The sequence below is a fragment of the Acinonyx jubatus genome, chromosome C2 (genome assembly GCF_027475565.1).
Source record: "Acinonyx jubatus isolate Ajub_Pintada_27869175 chromosome C2, VMU_Ajub_asm_v1.0, whole genome shotgun sequence".
NCBI lineage: Eukaryota > Metazoa > Chordata > Mammalia > Carnivora > Felidae > Acinonyx > Acinonyx jubatus.
The window spans coordinates 154,791,777-154,811,149 of record NC_069384.1 but is presented as its reverse complement, the minus strand read 5'-3'; the positions used below and the strand labels follow the sequence as shown (position 1 = coordinate 154,811,149).

Here is a 19,373-nt window from a genome sequence, read left to right as displayed (position 1 = left end):
TGTGAGGGGAAGAGCTAACAACCTCAGTGTGGAAGTCCGAAAGGGTCGGTTGCAGTTTTTTTGTTCTAGCGAGTGGCCAACTTTCAATGTCGGATGGCCACCAGAGGGGACCTTCGACCTCCCTACCATCCACCGAGTCAGGAGTATCATCTCTCGGCCTAAGGCAGGCCATCTTGATCAGCTCCCTTACATTATCACTTGGCAGAACCTTGTAGAAGACCCACCCTCTTGGCTTAAGCCCTTCCTAACCCTGCTCCCTCCGGAGCCAAAACCCATTCTTGCTTTGCAGGAGACAGAGAAGAGGAAAAGTCTTACCCAGCCTTCAGCACCCCTCTACCCTGTCCTACAGGGGGGTACTGAAGAAGAATTAATTTTTCCTCCCCCGTATAACCCCTCTAGGATGCCGGAAGAACACCATCCTCCCCCTCGGGGGGAGGCAGACGCTGTTCCGAGAGCGGGAGGCGGAAACGCTCCAGTGGGAAGGCCGCCCTTTACCAGACAAAGGGCTCAGAGGGGGCAATCCGCCTCCACCGCCGACTCCACTATTCTGCCCCTGCGAGCCACCGGACCCCCCAGACGCGGAGGGGAAGCAGCCCCATCACTATTGGCCTTTCGCCACTAGTGACCTCTACAATTGGAAAGCTCAGAATCCTAAGTTTTCTGAGAAACCGGCAGGGCTTATTGATTTTTTAGACTCTGTTCTTTTTACCCATCAGCCCACGTGGGATGATTGCCAGCAGCTTTTGCAGGTCCTGTTCACGACTGAAGAAAGAGAAAGAATCCTCAGTGGGGCCCGAAAACTAGTTCCAGGCGCAGACGGGAATCCCACCACCAACCAGGCTCAGATAGATGCCTCCTTCCCCTTAACTCGGCCCCAGTGGGATATCAACACGGCAGAAGGTAAGGAGAGGCTCCGGGTCTACCGCCAGACTCTAATGGGGGGTCTCCGAATGGCTGCTAGAAAGCCAACCAATTTGGCCAAGGTAGGAAATGTACAACAGGGAAAAGATGAATCTCCGGCTGCCTTTTTAGAACGGATCATGGAGGCATTCCATACCTATACCCCCATGGATCCAGAGGCTCCGGAAAGCAAGGCAGCTGTTCTCATGGCCTTTGTAAACCAATCGGCCATAGACATTAGGAGAAAATTACAGAAAATAGATAGACTAGGAGAAAAAAGTCTGCAGGACTTACTGGTGGTAGCCGAAAAGGTATATAATAACCGGGAGCCTCCTGAGGACAAGCAGGCTCGCGCCATGGCGGCTGCCAGCAGTAAGCAGACTCGAGGCCTGGCCAGAATACTACTAGCTACCACTGCTGACTTCCCCGAGGAACGAGACCGCCGTCTCCGGCAGCTGGCAGACGACACAAGAAAAGGTAAAAGCACCAAGGGGGGGAAGCAGAGGCTGCAGAAGGATCAGTGCGCATACTGCAAGGAGATAGGGCATTGGGCCCGAGATTGTCCAAAAAGAGCCAGCGGGAAGGGAAGCAAGACTGATGGAGTAAAAGTCCTAGAGCTGGATGAACTAAGTGATTAGGGGAGCCAGGGTTCGGACCCTCTCCCCGAACCCAGGGTAACTCTTAAAGTGGAGGGGACCCCTATTGACTTCCTTGTCGACACCGGAGCACAACATTCGGTCCTCCGCACCCCACAAGGAAAACTAGCCAGCAAGAAGTCCTGGGTACAAGGGGCAACTGGTATGAGCCAGTATTCATGGACTACCTGAAGAACAGTAGATTTGGGAACGGGCCGGGTATCCCACTCCTTTATGGTAATACCAGAATGCCCCTACCCACTGTTAGGACGGGACTTACTGACCAAGATTGGAGCTCAGATAACTTTCAGACAAGGGGGGCCTCAGGTCACCGATGGCAAGGGCCACCCCATCCAGGTCCTGACCATGAAACTGGAGGATGAATACCTCCTCCACCAGGAGGCGCTCCCGAGAGAGGATAATATAGACAGATGGCTACGAGAATTCCCCTCAGTTTGGGCAGAGACAGGGGGGATGGGACTAGCCGCTCACAGGACCCCAGTCCTGGTAGAGCTCAAGCCAGGAGAGAGTCCGGTAAGGATCAAACAATACCCCATGTCTCAGGAGGCCTGGAAGGGGATCCAGCCACACATCCGGAGACTACGAAGCCTAGGGGTACTAGTTCCTTGCCAGTCTGCCTGGAACACCCCCTTACTGCCGGTCAAAAAGCCTCACACAAATGACTACCGACCGGTACAAGACCTCCGGGAAGTAAATAAGAGGGTCGTGGACATACACCCAACTGTTCCCAACCCATATACTCTCTTGAGCTCCTTGGCGCCCTCCAGGGTCTGGTATACTGTACTAGATTTAAAGGACGCCTTCTTCAGTCTGCCGCTGGCACCCCAGAGCCAACCCTTGTTCGTCTTCGAGTGGCATGATCCGGAGGAGGGCTCCAGTGGGCAACTCACCTGGACACGGCTACCTCAGGGATTCAAAAATTCACCCACCATCTTTGACGAGGCTCTACACGAGGACCTGGTATTTACAGACACCTTCTCTGGCTGGGTGGAGGCCTACCCAACCAAGCATGAAACGGCTCAGACGGTGGCTAAGAAGCTACTAGAAGACATCTTACTCAGGTATGGTTTTCCTGCCATGGTAGGATCAGACAATGGACCAGCTTTTATCTCGCAGGTAACACAGGCAGTAGCCAAGGCGGTGGGGGCAAACTGGAAATTACATTGTGCTTATAGGCCCCAGAGCTCAGGACAGGTAGAAAGAATGAATAGAACCCTAAAAGAGACCCTTACCAAATTAACCATGGAGACTGGCGGGGACCGGGTGACTCTCCTACCGTACGCCCTTTACCGGGTTAGAAACACTCCTTACACTCTGGGTTTTACTCCCTACGAGATCATGTTTGGCAGGCCACCCCCTGTTATTCCCAGCCTTCGAGCTGAACTTATTGCTGAGTTTAAAGATCAAGAACTTTTTCTTTCCTTGAGCGGGCTCCAGAGGGCGCACGAGGACATTTGGCCGCGCCTCCGTGCCATCTACGAGGCTGGCCCGATCCCGACACCTCATCAGTACAGGCCAGGAGACTGGGTCTACGTCAAGAGGCACCACTGAGAGACTCTCGAGCCGCGCTGGAAGGGACCCTACATCGTGGTGTTGACAACCCCCACCGCTCTCAAGGTAGAAGGCATCGCGACCTGGGTCCATCACACCCACGCTCAGCCAGCGGACCCCTCCTCGATCCGGAATGACATTGTCATGTGATGGGCCATCATTCTGGACCAACACAACCCGCTCAAGCTCAAGCTACAGCGCATTTGACCTACCTAATATTGGTAACTCTGTTAACTCTGCTTGCCATTGCTCATGCTGCCGGGAGTCCCCACGCCCCCCAAAACATCACCTGGCAGATCATAGACACCAGCTCGGGGACAATACTTAATCAGACGTCCCAGAGCCACCCCAGGGACACTTGGTTCCCCAGAACTTTGCGTAAACCTCCAAACTCTGTTCCCCTTGTCACCATAAATGCAGCCGGTCCCATGATTGGGTCCCTAAGCTACATGACAAGGGGGGAATGAAAGGGCGGGCCTACGCCAGCCGACTCCATCTTGTTCTGTGTCCTTCACCTTGACCACACCTCCTCCCCTTGAGTAACCCCCCCCTCACCTGCCTAACAGGACTCGACCCTTTCCCAGGACCCTTCCCCAGCCAATCGGCTGAGGCCATAGCCATTACCTCACCAACTGCCCCCAGGCCCCAATAAAACCTTTGTCCTTTTGAAACTCGCTCTCTTTCCCTGGTATCTCACCGCTGCGTCGGTGCAGGTAGGGGATTGAGCTCGAGCTAGCTCGAATAAAGGCTCTTTGCTTTTGCATCGGACTCGGCTCCCTAGTGGTCTTTGGGGATCACGAATTCTGGGCATAACAGTATATAAGCTATTCCCTCAGCTTGCTGCACCCTCTACATTTCTTCAAGTTCTGGTTCACCTTCTCATCGGCAAATTAGGAAATTCAATCAGGTTTTATGAAAATTCAAATTTGGCTGAATACTGAAAATTCTTCAACTATACTGCTTAAGGAATTTTAAAACACGTAACCAAGAAAACTGAGAATTGAAAGGCTCACAGAATCCACATCTCGCCCAAAGCAAGAGCTGCTTCTATAGGATCCTTGACAAATCATCCCTTTCTATTTCAAGAAGGCTTGGAGGAGAAGCTTGCTCCTTCACAAACCAACCATTACACACTAGAAAGCTCTAGTGTTAAGGAAAGCATTAAGTATGTATGTTCACATCCCATTGTCCTTCACTCTTTGGCCCTTGTTCAGCCCCCTGAAGGGACACAAAACACATCAGCTCTCCTTTACCTGACAGTTCGTCAAATAAAATTCTCATCTCCTCGTGATCTTTTCCAAGCCTAATTTTTTTTTTAGTTCCTCCAACCACTTTGAGATGTCAGGCCCCTCAGCAACATAGGCCATGTCTTTATTACAGTGTATACTTTGTCAATGTCCCTTTTATAAGATAGTGCCCCACAATCGAACGGTATCTCCAACATGATCTCACCATATGGAGACCATGTTTAAACTACTTCTGTATCAGGGTGAGTTGGCTTCTCCAGCAACCTTGGCCTGCATGCTGCTTGGGTAGATGTGTTTCTACCTAACTCCCCCATCCCCAAGCCCATAAATGGCTACACAGCCAGGCCTCCCATCCAGTACTTCTACTACTGATATTTTTAATCAAGCTCAGGAATTTTTGTCATCTTTGCTCAATTTCATCATATTGGCATCAGCTCTCTGTTCCAGCCTGCTTGGATTTATTAACTTTCTTGCTTAGAATACCCTGTCTCATCTGTAGAAGATTCTCAAAGGCTAGATGATTTCAGCAGGTAGCAAAAGTCCTCAATAAAAGAGTTTAAAATTTAATTTCAGGCTTGAAACCCAAGTCCTATTTGTGGTACTTCTGCAAATGTGTTTTGTTGGATCGTTTAATTTTCTCACTGGGAATGGGTCAGGGTAGGAGCACATCATCCACTCTACCGGCTGCATGGGAGGTCAGTATGTATTATTCACAACGTCTGAGAGCTTTGCACACGATTATCAGGACTGTTCCTTGCATTTAAAAAAACCACCATATAGTCTGGACTTGGACTTTTCTCTGGCCATCTAGGTGGGTGGAGCTAAACTCTTGTGGTCTATTTTTGAGGACGCCTGGGCTGGATCTTGCTCACGTCACCAACCTCTGGACTTGGTGTAGGAGAGCTTCCCTCTCTTCGTCCTGGGAACCCCAGGTCTAGCTGGGCTCTTCTCTGAGACAGAACTCGGTAGCTTTCCAGACCTCCACAACTCCCAAGGCGAAGACCTCACCGCAACCTTAAGGGCAGGAAGCTCAGGGGTGGGGGCATGAGGAGAACACATACCTTTCAGCCCCTTCTGGAAGGTCTAGAAAGAGCCCAGTCGAGCCGTAGCTCTGACCGGAGAGACTGGAAGAGCTACCGTTTCTCTTCACGCTGTTGCCGCAGGAGGGCCAGCTTATGTGCAGCTGCCAGGAGACCAGCAAGGGCCCGCCGAGTGCCAGGGCCCCTCGGCCACCCCAGGGCAACCCGCTATCAGCCGGTCTTTGCATTAGGGGCTGTTAGCCCTAGATGTCAACCTAGGGATCACAGAGACCAGCACTTTTATTCCAACGACGTGGAAACAGAGGCTCAGGGAGGTGACGTAACTTGGCTTGAAGTCGTGCCATTAGCTACATTAGCTAGAAACAGACACCGCAGCCCCGTAGTGTTACTGCCCCTACAGAGCTCTCCCCCATGTGACAAGAAGTTGTAGGATTTGTGCTGGGGACGAGCAGCGTGGCTGGTGCAGATGCCCCCTACTTTATGGTGAGGCTAATATCCTTAAGCTGACTGGAAGCATGAGTACATCCTTTCTCCGGTACATGATAGGCTGAAGCCTTCCATAAGAGGTTTTTTTGCTCTATCTTTGGAGGAAAAAGAGCATTCCCAGAGAAGTCCTTCCTTCTGGGAAATAGCAGAGGGCCAACAAGTTTCAAAAAGGGGTCAGCAACTGTCTTGCCAATATCCCTTCTGCGAAATCTGAAAATGGGGCTGCCCCCCTTATCAATGGGGCTCCCTCTTACCTGGAGTCTATCTCCCAAAGGGATATAGCTGCTCCTCCTGGAAATTCAAGATCTCCTGCTGCTTCTCCTTCAAGTCTTCCAAAAGCTGCTGCCATTCCCCCTTCCCAGCTCCCAGCGCTGGGATGGCGGTGGAGAGGACAACAGAGTCTCCCTCGGGCTGCGGACTTCTGTCTCCTGGGAACACTCTGGTGAGCAGAACACAGGGGTGTTTATAGTGTGGGGCCAAAGGTGGCAGGAAGAGGAGCCCAGACACATCCATAGGGACACACAGGGAACCAAGGCCACAGGAAGACCAGTTCACGCTACAGCCGCCCAGGGAAGCAGAGCGTCCGCTCATACAGCCACGCACCCTGGGGAGTGGGGAGCCTCCACCTTTGCAACGTCTTTGATCTTCTTTCATAAGGCCTCCTTGACGTTTAGGGAAAACACTCTGGTTTTTAACATTCGCTCTTGTCTAGGTTTTCACACACCCTCTGTGCAACGTTTCACTCTTGAACTTTGCCGAAGATCAACACCAAGACTTCTTGTCTGTGGCTCTGAGACGATACCATTACCATCATTCTGAAAATGGGGACAGCTGTTCTTTCCCGGGCTTGCAGCATCTCTGTGCTCTTCATGGTTTCTCAAAGGTCACTGACAGGGACTCTGAGAATCAGGCTGCAGGGGTGTCACTCCCAGGGGAGTCTCCGGGCCTGGCAGAATGTCCTCATGGAAACCTTACGATCTCCCCCCCAGGAGGTCTGCCGAGGCTGTCCAGGCACGCGACGGTGGCTTAGTCGTGGTGCCTTCTGTCTGATCTGTTAACTCGGGGCACCGAACTTTGGTTTCTTCGCCAAGCAGTGACCTTTCTTCACATCCTCCTGCTCTGAGGTGGCTAATTTAGAAGCATCACTTGCTGTCTTTTCCCTATCCCACAAGCCTTCTTTCATTCTGGGATTAACCCTTTTGCAAACTATTCTTAGCCTTTTATGGCCATTCCATAAATATTTGTAAGTAAAAATAATTTGTTATTGCTAATATATTGACTGGATCAAGTCCGTTAACTCTAACGTCAGCTGCCCCCAGGCCACACACCCATCCGCGGGTGCCCGTTGAATTAGACCCAGAGTTCTGAGGATTAGTGACCAGAGAGGAGCCCTGGGGACTTGGGTGGGGGGAGGGGGGGAGGGGATACAGGGATGACAGATTGTTACCGGGAGGGACACACAGAGCTTCCGTAAAGTCTGGAAGGGCAGAACAGACACCTAACCAGTATCCAATCTGACAACTTACGATTCTGGCTATCTGAATGTTTGTGGGTTGCACCGAGGTGGTAGGTTTCCTAGAGCTGTGTCCCTGGAGCCCATGGTTGGGACCTCTCAGGAAGCAGCCCTTTCTAGGCTGAGCATAGCCAGGGGACTTTGGGTTGGGTCTGTTTAGCTCTGTCACCTCTGCCTTCTCCTCTTTGCTTCTCCCGTTAGGGACTGGTGTGGGCAGGGAGGAAAGGAAGCGGGGAACGAGCACAATTTGTGGCTTTTACCACCTAGCTCTGGAAACGTGACTCGGCTGAACCTGAAGGGCCTGGTTTTCTTCCCTGAGGACTGTTCTCATGGTAAAGCTGAGACGTGGACTCCAGGCCATGACTGTAGAAGTTCACGGTGGATCCTGTCCCGGCAAGTGCGGGCAGACAAGCTACACGTTTGGGTGACGGACGCTTTCAGCAGCTGTCCATTCTGTATCTCCAGAGATATTATCCCAACCCAGAAGAAATGCCTGGGGACTCGAGGCCTGGGCACAAAGCCTGATGGGCCAAATGCCTGCTTTCTGTGTACCTCCACATAGAGGGTTCCAGGCGTGCACCACCATATGACCTACCTTCAGTTGTTCGGGAGGCTCTTTCCCCTAAATAGCTGCCGCTGTGCACAGGACGGGGTGTGTAGCTGGATGGTCTCCAAGTGACAGCAGCCTGGGGGACAGTGTGGGGACAAAGGCCGCCTCAATGAGTGGCTGGGGGAGCTCAACCGACTGAGCCACCCAGCTGCCCCTCAAATCACTTTTAATAGTGAAGGACAACAGGAGAGCCTGCACTGACCTAGGGATCCGAAGGCCGGTTAGAGAGGAGGAAGAGGCAGCCCCAAGGAAAGAAACAAGATGCAGAAAGACAAGTGGGAGGGGCACTAATGACAGGGGACACCTCCCATACCATTGTGCTGAGGGTGTGGTCTTTCTCTGACGACGACAACTGTCTTAACTGTTGGAGCTGAGCTGTGTCCAGAACCCACTCACCTGTATAGTTAACACTCTCCACTTGACGTGATGTCTCCTGGCCTTGACCAGGACAGCTGGAAGTGAGAAAGTCTGATGCAGAGAAGATGGTCACAGGGTGGGGACCTGTGTGGAAACAGCCTCCCTTTCAGCAACAACTCCTGACTGATGGAAGACTCTCCTACGGCTGTGCCTGGCATTCTGGAAGGTTCTAAGAGTGGGCTGTGAGGAAGTAGGATGCAGGGAGAGAGAAGGACATGAATGTGAGAGCACAATGTGGGTCCCTGACTCTCCTATACCCCTCCACGGGCTGTGCAGGTGGTTCAGGCCCTACCCGAGCCCCACGGGCCTGGAGGACCCCAGCTGTGGATGCACCCGCCAAGCAGGTCAGAACAGCCAGGCACCTGGAACACAGCAAGGTCATGGGAGCTGGCCTTTGGGGCTTCAAGGCACATGCCCGTCCCCAGGCTCTACCCTCAAATTTCCTCTGAGATTAGAACTGGAAAAATCCGCCGTGCCTTGCCAGGCTGGGGCCTCACATGACGGTCGGGGTACCCTCTAAGAGACATCTGGGAGCACCGACTCACGTAGAAGAAAAAGACCCTGTAAGGCAGCCAGTCTCAATGCGGATGGACTGACGCCAGTTCAAGGCTACCACGTCAGACACAATTTCATCACGGGCGCCATTCACTCAAGAGGCTGTTCGGGACCAGCCCCAGCTCCATAGCCACGGAGGGCTTCAGAAGTACTGGTCATGCAGGTCAGGCAGCCCAGAGGAGTGGAATCGGACAAGGGTCGGGAGAGGCTGGTTCACTGGAATGAGTTGCTGGGGGTACAAGACATCGACTTCATCTCAGGCCTTACCTACACGAAGGTGTATACTCCCCTCGAAGGCAAAGTTGGAGGAAACTGCACTTCCTTGCTAGCATCAGGCCCAAGAGACTGGCCTACGTGTCCTCCGATGAGAGAAAGCATCTGCCCTTGGCCCCTACAAAGGCATCTGCCCAACTCCGAGCTCAAATCTACACAAATGCATGTATTCCTTTTGAAAGCAGAGCTGGAGGAAACGAGACTGCTTGCCAGGCTGGGGCCCAGCTGACTGGCTGGCATATCCTCCAGTAAGAGACACCTGGGGGCCTTGATGGCTGGAGAAGCTGGAGACCCCATCAAGCAGCTCGTCCAAATGGGGACTGACTGTCCACAGTTTAAAGCCACCACCTCGGAGATTTTCAGGGATGGACGCCCTTCACACAAAAGGCTATACATGTGGTTGGGGACAGGCCCACTCTCCAAAGGCCCCAACTGCCCAAGGCCTGCTGATGGGTGTATACTGCGTAATCCTTCTTGCTCTGGTCACTTTAACCAGGGACCGGGACGGGGTAAGTGTTGGGAGAAGCCTGGTAACTAGAGGGGACTATTGAGCGGACAGGGCATCTGCCTAATTCCAAGCCCTAAGTTACATGAATGACCTATTCTTCAAGAAGGCACAGCTAGAGGGAACTGGATTGCCCGGGATGGTGGGGATAGCCTCGAAAAGGAGACCCCTGGGAGCCTTGGTTGCTGGAGGACCCTGGGGCCCCATCAGGCAGCCAATCCAAACGTGGTTGCACCATCACCTATATAAATTTGCCACCTCAGAAAGATTTTCTGATGTGGGCTCTTTCTACCCAGAAGCCATTCAAGTGGATGGGATCCTCCCCCAGCTCCACGGGCTTGGAATGCCCCCTGGTGCCCAAGTCAGGCTGGCCAGGTACAGACGGTGCATGTGCAGGTCAAGAAAGCCAAGGACCAGGAATAGGGCATCTGTAGGGAAAGCCTAGGTCACTGGAACAGGCTATTCGGGGTACCTGGCAACTGCCCAGTTCCAAGCATTATACTACAAAATGCGCACAGAATGGGAGGAAAGCACTCCACCTTGCCAGCGTCCTGCCCAGCTGACTAGCCTGGGTATACTCCAATAAAACACACAAGCCAGCCTTGACCGCTGGAGAAACCGGGCACCTCAGAGACAGTGAGGCTCAATGTGGGCCAGCTGGAACCAGTTTAAACCTGCTGCCCAACACAGACTGTAGGGCACAGGGTTCCTCTGCCCAGGAGCCTATCAAGGTGGTTCAAGACCTTCCTGCACTTCTGCAGCTCTGGAAGAGCCCTCACTGCCCCGGGAGGCTGACGAGGGGCATACGCAGAAACACAAGTCAGGGTGGCCAGGGACCTGGGGTCGGACAAGTGTCTGGAGAGGCCCCAGAGAAGGAGCGGGCATCAGGGGCACAAGGCCTGATTCCAGGCTCTGCCCTACACAAACGCACGTATTCCCCTGAAGGTAAATCTGCAGAAGTCTGAACCACCTTGCCAGGATGGGGCCGGACAGGCTGCCCTAGAATTGTTCACTACGAGACCGGGTGTGGCCCTGATTCCTGGGAAGCCCCCAGGGCGGGGGGTCCCGGAATCACCTGGCATCTGCCTGATCCCAAGTCCTCACTCACACAGATGTGCATATTCCCCCTGATGGTCAATCTGGAAAAGTGTGGACCGCCTTGCCAGGATGGGGTCTGCTGGGCTGCGGGAGCTCCTCCAGCAAGAGACACGTGGGAAAGCCTGGGACCCCAACAGGCCGTCAGTCCAAATGGGTATTGACTGTCACCTGTTTAAAGCGGCCACTTCAGAAAGACTTTTTGGAGATGGGCTCCATCAGACCCAGAGGATACCCAAAAGGTTCTGGACCAACCCTAGCCCCTGGCAGACGGTAGGGGGGAGACCCCGCCCTCTGGCTAGGCTGAGGGGTGTATCCTGTTCATGCACAAGCTGCCCAGCACAGGAAAACCAGGGACCTGGAAAGGCCTGGTCACAAGAGAAGCAGCAGGCTGTGGGGGGTACAAGGCATCTACCTAATTCCCATTTCAACCTACGCCAGGGTGCATATTACCTCAGGGGCATAAAATGAAGGAATACGAGCATTTGTGTGGTTCAGGGCTTGGAATTAGGCGGCTCCCAGATACCCCCACCAGCCGCCCTCCTCCTCATTCCCCCCACCCCGGTCGTCCCCATCCCCCCTCGCCACTTGTCCTGCTCCACGTGGGCCTCTACCCAGACCCTAGTCACAGGGCCCCGCGTGCACCAAGTCAGCCCCCCTCGGGTGCAGGGGGAGCCCCGAGCAGCTCGCTGGTTCCCAAACCACCCGCTTGGGCTCAGGGAGGAGGGAGCACGCGCCCCCACATCTGTCTGTGGCGGCCCGTGAAACTGCCCCCACTCAGTCTCCACTTCCACCGACGGCCTGATGGGGTCCCCGGCTGCTGGGTGATCACGGCTCCCAGGTGTCCCTTGTCGGAGGAGCCCCCGCAGCGCGACCGGCCCGGCCGTCCACACTCCGCCAGCTCCGCCCGCAGAAGGAGTACGGAGGCGCCCTGGCGTCGGTGAGAGCTTGGGAAAAGGCAGATGCGTGCGCCACCCACCCCCCTCTCCCTAGCCTCGGCCTCCCCCTGGCTCTGCCCCGCGCCGGCAGGTGCAGGCTCGCGCATGCCCAGTACGCAGCACGTCGGGCCGCCTCGGACACGTGGGGCCCTCCGGGCCGGAGGGGCCTCGGGCGGGGCCCAAGCCCCAGGCCTGACACGCTGGGCAGAGAGATCCCCCAGCTAAGCTCTTCCTGGGGCGGCGGTTCTCAAAAGGCAACCCTTTCTTTTTGAGGCCGGTTTTGGACCAGTTGCCACTTGGGGTCCCTGTCTCCCCCAGCCATCAAGGCCCCCAGGGGTCCCTTATTAGAGGAGGCCCCTCGGCCAGTCAGCAGGCTTCGCGGCATCGGGGTTGCCTCCATCATTACCTTCAGGTTGATTATGCGCGTCTGTGTGAAAGAAGGCTTGTTAACAGGTTTTTAGTACCTCAATAGCCCTCTCCTGTGACCTGGCCTGTATACACAACTGCGGAGTTCCAGGTTTCTCAGGACCTTGCGCCGGGCTTCGCTAGCGCGTGCGCAGTATGCACCCCGTCCGCAGGGCCTGGGCAGCTATTTTTTTGTAGGCCTTTGGAGTTACGGCCGGTTCCAAACCCGTGCATAGTCTGCTGGACAGAGGCATCTCCCTGAAGCTTCTCCTAGGCTCCGTAAGTATAATTTAATATTTATGCATTTTTAAGAGAGAGAGAGAGAGAGAGAGAGAGAGAGAGAGAGAGAAAGTAGGGGAGGGGCAGAGAGAAAGGGAGACACAGAATCTGAAGCAGGCTCCAGGCTCTGAGCGGTCAGCACAGAGCTCGACTGGGAGGGAGCTCGAACTCAGGAGCGGTGAGATCTTGAGCTGAAGTCGAAGGCCTACCCGAGACTGAGGCACCCAGGCGCCCCTCCGGGCTCCATCTTTAAAGAGGCAACAGTTTCCATGTGGAGCAGTTGCCTGATGAGTAGCTGGGCTTCTCCGTCCGTTCTTCCAGGTATCTGTTACCGGAGGACTCCTCTGCCAGAGGGCTGCTCCACTCTGGGAAGACAGGCCACTTGCTGTAGCTCTGCATTTAGGGGGCAATGTGTGTATTTTGTGTGGCTTAGGGCATAGAATCAGGCAGATGTAGACACACACACCCCCCGTGACTTGCACCCTTGCCCCTGCCTCTCACCATAGCTTGCCTTTTTCCGGTTCCCAGGTCCCCGGACCTTCATTCCCCACGCATTCAAATTCTGCACTCTGTCCCAGCCTTGGGCTTCTGGGGACCTATAGGACTGTGACACTCCCAGGCACCTCGTGTTTGTGGCGACCCCAACCATGCGGCACTGCCCTGCTTTGGATTCCCCTCAGGGGGATACACACAGTTGTATCAGTTAATCCGTATAATCAGGCTGAGGCCAGGTTTTCCCGACGGTCTTCTTTTCCCAACACGATATCACTCCAGGACCCTGGTCGGCCACCCTGATCTGGGCTGCCCACATCAGTGGAGTCCACACTCCATTAGCCTTGAACTGCGGGTGCACTCCAGGACTCCAGGGGTCTGGGAAGACCTCAGCCGCCCGAATGGTCTCGGTGTGGAGAAAGCCCACCCCGTGGTAACATTTCTGAGGCTCCACTTCGGGGACTGCCTACCTGAGGGTGTCCTGGGCATCTTCCAGCCCCGAGGATTCCCGTCAGGCCTTCAGTCCCAGTGGGGACCGGCTGTCACCGGTTTAAAGCTGCCATCTTAGATTTTCTGAGATGGGATTCCTCTGCCCGCGAAGCCGTGCCGGTGGCTCGGGACTGGCTGGAGCTCCACAGGCCAGGAGGGCCCCGACTGCTCCCCTGGGACCGCTGGGGTGGGTGCGGCACATTCGAAGTCTGTGTGGGTCAGGGGTCCGGAGAGGCCAGGTCAGTGAGGCAGGTCCTTGGGGTAGAAGACATTTGTCTCCCTCCGAACCCTAACCTGTAACGTGCGCATTTCCCCTCTAGGTGAGGCGAGAGGAGTCTGGACCAGCTTGCGAGGATGGGGCCTACAGTGCTGCCGAGGTCATCCTTCGGAAAGCGACACTTGTGAGTTTTCACCGCCTCCAACAGCCAATCCAAATGCGGGCTGAGTGTTGCCAGCTTGGGCTGCCGCCTCAGAAAGAGGTGGGGTGGGGTGGGGTGGAGGAGTTATGAGATCCTGCTGCCCTGGGGCCTGGGTAGGTGGTTTGGGACCCGCCCGAGTTCCACCGGCTTGGGGGGCCTCGGCTACCCCCGGCAGCTGATATGGCCCATAGCGTGATAGGGTGCACGGGGGAGCTGCACAGCTGAAAGAGGCCCGGAGACCCATAACCGGGCAAAGCGTCTGGAGAGGCTGGTCCTGGGAGTGGGCTGGTGAGGAAAACAGGCATCTGCCTCATTTGAAGCGCTAACCTCCACAAGTGTGCGTATTCCCACTTGACAGCAGGGGTGGGGGAATCTGGACTGTCTCGCTGGATGGTGGGGGGAGGGAGGCAGCCAGCAAGGGTCAGGGTACCTTCCGATGTAACAGGCACCTGGGAAGCTTGATGATTGGAGAAGCCTCGGACAGCCTCGGAGGCGGTCCAGATGGTGATTGACTACCGCCCATTGAAAGCGGACATCTCAATTTAGGGAGCGGGTACCCTCCTCCCTGGAGGCTATGCTGGCTTGGGGGACCAGCCTGAGCACAACAGGCCTGGAGGGCCTCAGCAGCCAGAGGCCAGTTGATAGAGAGCAAACTGCGTGTGTGCGGGCAGTGCGGGTCAGGGGTCCAGGCACCTGAAACATAGCAGCTGTAGGGAGGGGCCAGGTCACAGGAGCGGGCTCGTGGGGATACCTGGCATCTGCCTAACTCCAAGCCTTATTCTACACAAATGCACATACTCTCCTTGAAGGCTGAGCCAGTGTTGGGCCTGGCTAACCCCTGGTGGGGGTCTCCTCCAATAAGAGACAGCTGGGAACCTGGATTGCTGACCAAGTTGGGGGCTCCATTGGGCAGTCAGTCCAAATGGGGACTGACTGTTACCAGTTTAGAGCTGCCTCCTCCGGGGTGCCAGGGTGGCTCAGTCGGTTGAATGTCTGACTCTCGACATTGGCTCACACTGTGATCTCATGGTCGTGAGATGGAGCCCCGTGTTGGTTAAGATTCTCTCTCTCCCTCTGCCCCTACCCTGCTCATTGTGCGTGTGCTCTCTCTCTCTCTCTAAAATAAAAAAAAAAAATTAAAAGAAAGTGTTTCTGGGGTGCCTGGGTGGCTCAGTGGGTTAAGCGTCCAACTCTTGATTTGGGCTCAGATCATGGATCTTGTGGTCTTGAGATCGAGCACCGCATCAGGCTCCATGCTGAGTGTGGAGTCACCTTGGGATTCTCTCTTTCCCTCTCTCTCTGCCTCTCCTCCACTCATATTCTCTCTCTCTCCCCCTCTCTCTCTCTCAAAATAGACAAAATTTTCCAAAAAAGAAATAAAAGGAATCCAAATAGGTAAGGAAGCAGTAAAACTTTCACTGTTTGCAGATGACATGACACTATGGATAAAAACCCTAAAGTCTCCACCAAAAAAACTACGAGAACTGATAAATGAATTTAGTAAGGTTGCAGTATACAAAATCAATGTACAGAAGTCCATTGCATTTGTATATGCTAACAATGAAATAGCAGAAAGAGAAATTAGGAAAACAATCCCATTTACAATTGTACCAAAAATAATAAGACACCTAGGAATAAACCTAACCAAAGAGGTGAAAGACCCATACTCTGAAAACTATAAAACACTGATGAAAGCAGTTAAAGAGGACACAAAGAAATGGAAAGACATTCCATGCTCCTGGATTGGAAGAAGAAATTTTGTTAAAATGTCTATACTACCCAAAGCAATTTACACATTTAATGCAATCCCTCTCAAAATGCCAACAGCATTTTTCACAGAACTAGAACAAACCAATCCTAAAATTACATGGAACCACAAAAGACCCTGAATAGCCATAGCAATCTTGAAAAAGAAAAGCAAAGCTGGGGGTAACACAATTCCAGATTTCAAGTTATATTACAAAGCTGCAGTGATGAAAACAATATGGCACTGGCATAAAAACAAACACATAGATCAAAGGAACAAAATAGAAAACCCAGAAATAAAGCCACAATTAAATGGTTAATTAATCTTCAACAAAGCAGGAATGAATGTCCAACAGGAAAATGACAGTCTCTTCAACAAATGGTGTTGGGAAAACTGGTAAGCTTCATGAAAAAGAATGAAGCTGGGCCACTTTCTTACATCATACACAAAAATAAATTCAAAATAGACTAAAGACCTAAACGTGAGACCTGAAATCATAAAAATCCTAAAACAGAGTATAGGCAGTAATGTCTCTGACATTAGCCATAGCAACACTTCTAGATATGTCTCCTGAGGCAACGGAAATAAAAGCAAAAATAAACTGCTGAAACTGCATCAAAATAAAAAGGTTCTCCACGGTAAAAGAAACTGGAAAACTAAAAGGCAGTCTATGGGATGGGAGAAGCTATTTGTAAATGACATATCCAATAAAGAGTTAGTAGCCAAAATATATAAAGAACTGATACAACTCAAAACCCCCCAAAAAACGAATAATCCTATTAAAAATGGGTAAAGACATGAACAGACATTTCTCCAAAGACTAGCCTCCACACTGTCAGCACCGATCTTGATGCAGGGCTCTATTCCCTGAACCGTGAGATCATGACCTGAGCCAAAACCAGGAGTCAGACGTTTAACTGACTGAGCCACCCAGACGCTCCCAGAGCATGCTACTCTTGATCTCAGGGTTGTGAGTTCGAACCGCACGTTGGGTGTGGAGCTTACTTTAAAAAAAAATGTTAAAAATAGAACTACCCTACTATGTAATAATAGCAATACTGGATATTTACCCCCAATATACAAAAACACTGATTCAAAAGGACACATGCACCCCTATGTTTATAGCAACATTATTTACAATAGCCAAATTATGGAAGCAGCCCAAGTGTGTCCATCAATAGATGAATGGATAAAGAAAATATGGTGTATGTATATGCAATGGAATATTTTCCAACCAAAAAAAGAATGAAATCTTGCCATTTGCAAGGACATGGATGGAACTAGAGAGTACAATGCTAAACAAAATAAGTCAGAGAACAACAAATATCATATGATTTCACTTACATGTGGAATTTGAGAAACAAAACAGAGGGGAACAGAGAGAGAGAGAGATAGAGAAACCAAGAAACAGACTCTTAATCATAGAGAACAACTAAAACACTAATCCAATGGTTATTGGAGGGGAAGTGAATGGCGGCAACCGGTGAAATAGGTGATGGGGACAAGGCGATGTATGGAAGTGTTGAATCACTATATTGTACGCCTGATACTGATACAATACTGTATGTTAATTAAAAATTTTTAATTTAAAAAATTTTAAGAAATACTTTATTGCTAAAAATGCCAACCATTATCTGAGCTTTCAGCGAGTCATAATCACTGATTACAGATCACTATAACAATAATAATTTAAAAGTTAGGTATATCGTGAGAATTACCAAAATATAGAGAGAAGGGAGGACATGTTGGAAAATGGTACAGATAGACTTTTGGGTCATCGGGTTGCCACAAATCCTCAATCTGTTAAAAAAACAAACAAACAGTATCTGCAGAGTATATTCAAGTGAAGCAGAATAACATGAGGCATTTTGTCACAGGACTTTTTTAGTGCAAATGGGAAAAACTGGGTATTTTTTCTTCCTTTGTAGGAATAACCCAGTTCATCCCTTGTGTGTCTTTTTTCTCTGTGTGTCTCCTTTGCCTTCACAGAGAACACTTCGCTTCTGATACTTGTGGTCACCATGCCCCCTACGCACACCCTTCAGATGACATTCACAAGCCCAGGCTGTCACCTGAGCTTCTGACCAACCGGCTATATATCGGAGGTCCCAATGGGCCCCTCGTTGGGTTTGATGAATTTGCTAGAGTAGCCCATAGAACCCAGGAAACACTTACATTTATTAGTTTATTAAAGGATTTGGTAAAGGATACAGATTGGCAACCAGATGAAGAGATACATAGGGCAAGGTGTTGGAGAATTCCAGGTGCAGAAAATTCTGTCCCCATGGAGTTGGGATGAATCACCCTCCTGATGGATGTGTTTACCAACCTAGAAGCTCTCCAAACCCCATACCATTGGGATTTTCTGGAGGCTTCCTCGTGTAGAAATGGTCAGTTATTAACTCCATTTTTAGACCCTCTACCCTCTCTGGAGGCTTAGGGTTAGGCCTCAAAATTCCAAAGCTTCTAATCATGGCCTGGTCTTTCTGGTGACCAGCCCTCACCCAGGAGCCAACCAGGGGCCCACTCAGTGTCACCACAATGAACAAAAGATGCTCCTTAAAGCTCTTATATCTTAGAAATTTACAGGAGTTTGGGGCACCTGGGTGGCTCAATTGGTTAAGCATCCGACTTCCGCTAAGATCATGCTCTCACGGTTGGTGAGTTCAAGCCCTGCGTGGGGCTCTGTGCTGACAGCTCGGAGCCCGGAGCCTGCTTCGGATTCTGTGTCTCCCTCCCTCTCTGCCCCTCCCCCCACTTGTACTCTGTCTCTGTCTCTCAAAAATAAATAAAAAACATGAAAATAATAATGATAAGAGAAATTTACAAGAGTTTTAGGAGCCCCTGTCAGAGACAGGGCCAAAGGCACATGTTGCAAGGAAGGCTCCTAGTGTTATTACTTAGAAAGTCATAAGGGCTCTGGGGGCTTTGTGCCAGCAACCAGGGCAGAGGCCAATGTATATAGCTTCTAGCATCTAATGAATATTATTTGGCTTTTGAAAAATGTGTATATGTGACTTCAATAAAATAAAATTTAATTTAAAAACTAAGAATAAAAAAGCCAGGACTGGATGAGATCATGAGGCAGAAAGAACTACTGAGCCCAGGGCCCATCCGGTGTTTAGAGGTCAGGAAGATCAAGAGGAGCCAGCAAAAGAGACAGAAGGAGCAGCCAAAACCATAGGAGAAGAACCATAAGAGAGGGTGTCCTGCCTGGAGGCCAAGTGGAGAAAAGATTGCAAGAAGGAGAGGAGGGTCAGGCCTGCCAACTGCTGTCGGTAAGAATGGAAATTGCTCATTGAAATGTGTATAATCGACGATAATCTTCAAGAGCAATTTTGGGGGAGGGAAAGCCTGACGTAAGTGGGTTCTGGAGAGTCTGTAAGGATGGAAAGTCAGAGTGGCAAAGACAGCGACCCTTTGGTAAGAGAGAGAGGAGGTAGGGGGTGTTGAGAGGGGGCTTCATGCATGCAACTGTGAGCCTTTGTGTGTGGTTTTAAATGAAGATATGAATGTTGACGGGAATGACCTGTTACAGCACAGGCTGGGCATGTGATTTACATCCATGTGTTCCTAAAATAAACTCTAGCAGGACAGACAACATGAACCTTTTACTGCGGTTCTGGACTCAGTTTGCTAAATTTTAAGATTTTTTTGCATCTGTGTGTAGTATAGGTTTGGAAGGCTAAGCTGGTTTTCCTAAGAAAATTAGAAAGCTATTTCTTGTTTTCTGTGTTTGAAAGACACACACAGAAA

The 19,373-nt window shown here is 51.6% G+C and overlaps 1 protein-coding gene and 1 long non-coding RNA gene across 3 annotated transcripts in view; both read left to right on the top strand.

The window, feature by feature from the left end:
• Positions 1 to 1,520: 1,520 nt before the first annotated feature.
• On the top strand, positions 1,521 to 3,132 carry LOC128315347 (uncharacterized). Its single transcript, XM_053221784.1, has one exon. The coding sequence runs from the start codon at positions 1,770 to 1,772 to the stop codon at positions 3,105 to 3,107; it is 1,338 nt and encodes a 445-aa protein (XP_053077759.1). The 5' UTR covers positions 1,521 to 1,769; the 3' UTR covers positions 3,108 to 3,132.
• An 8,818-nt stretch (positions 3,133 to 11,950) lies between these two features.
• LOC128315348 (uncharacterized) overlaps positions 11,951 to 19,373 on the top strand; it is a 76,886-nt gene continuing 69,463 nt past the window's right edge. Inside the window, exons 1-2 of one of the 2 annotated variants that reach the window (XR_008298105.1) lie at positions 11,951 to 12,470; positions 13,772 to 13,852. This is a non-coding gene — a long non-coding RNA (uncharacterized LOC128315348). The remainder of the gene's footprint in view (positions 12,471 to 13,771; positions 13,853 to 19,373) is intronic. The other variant, XR_008298104.1, reaches the window with a different exon arrangement.

What these genes read in the sequence shown, in the direction of transcription:
- LOC128315347 (XM_053221784.1), top strand. Translation starts at nt 1,770, where the DNA reads ATGGTAATACCAGAATGCCCCTACCCACTGTTAGGACGGGACTTACTG.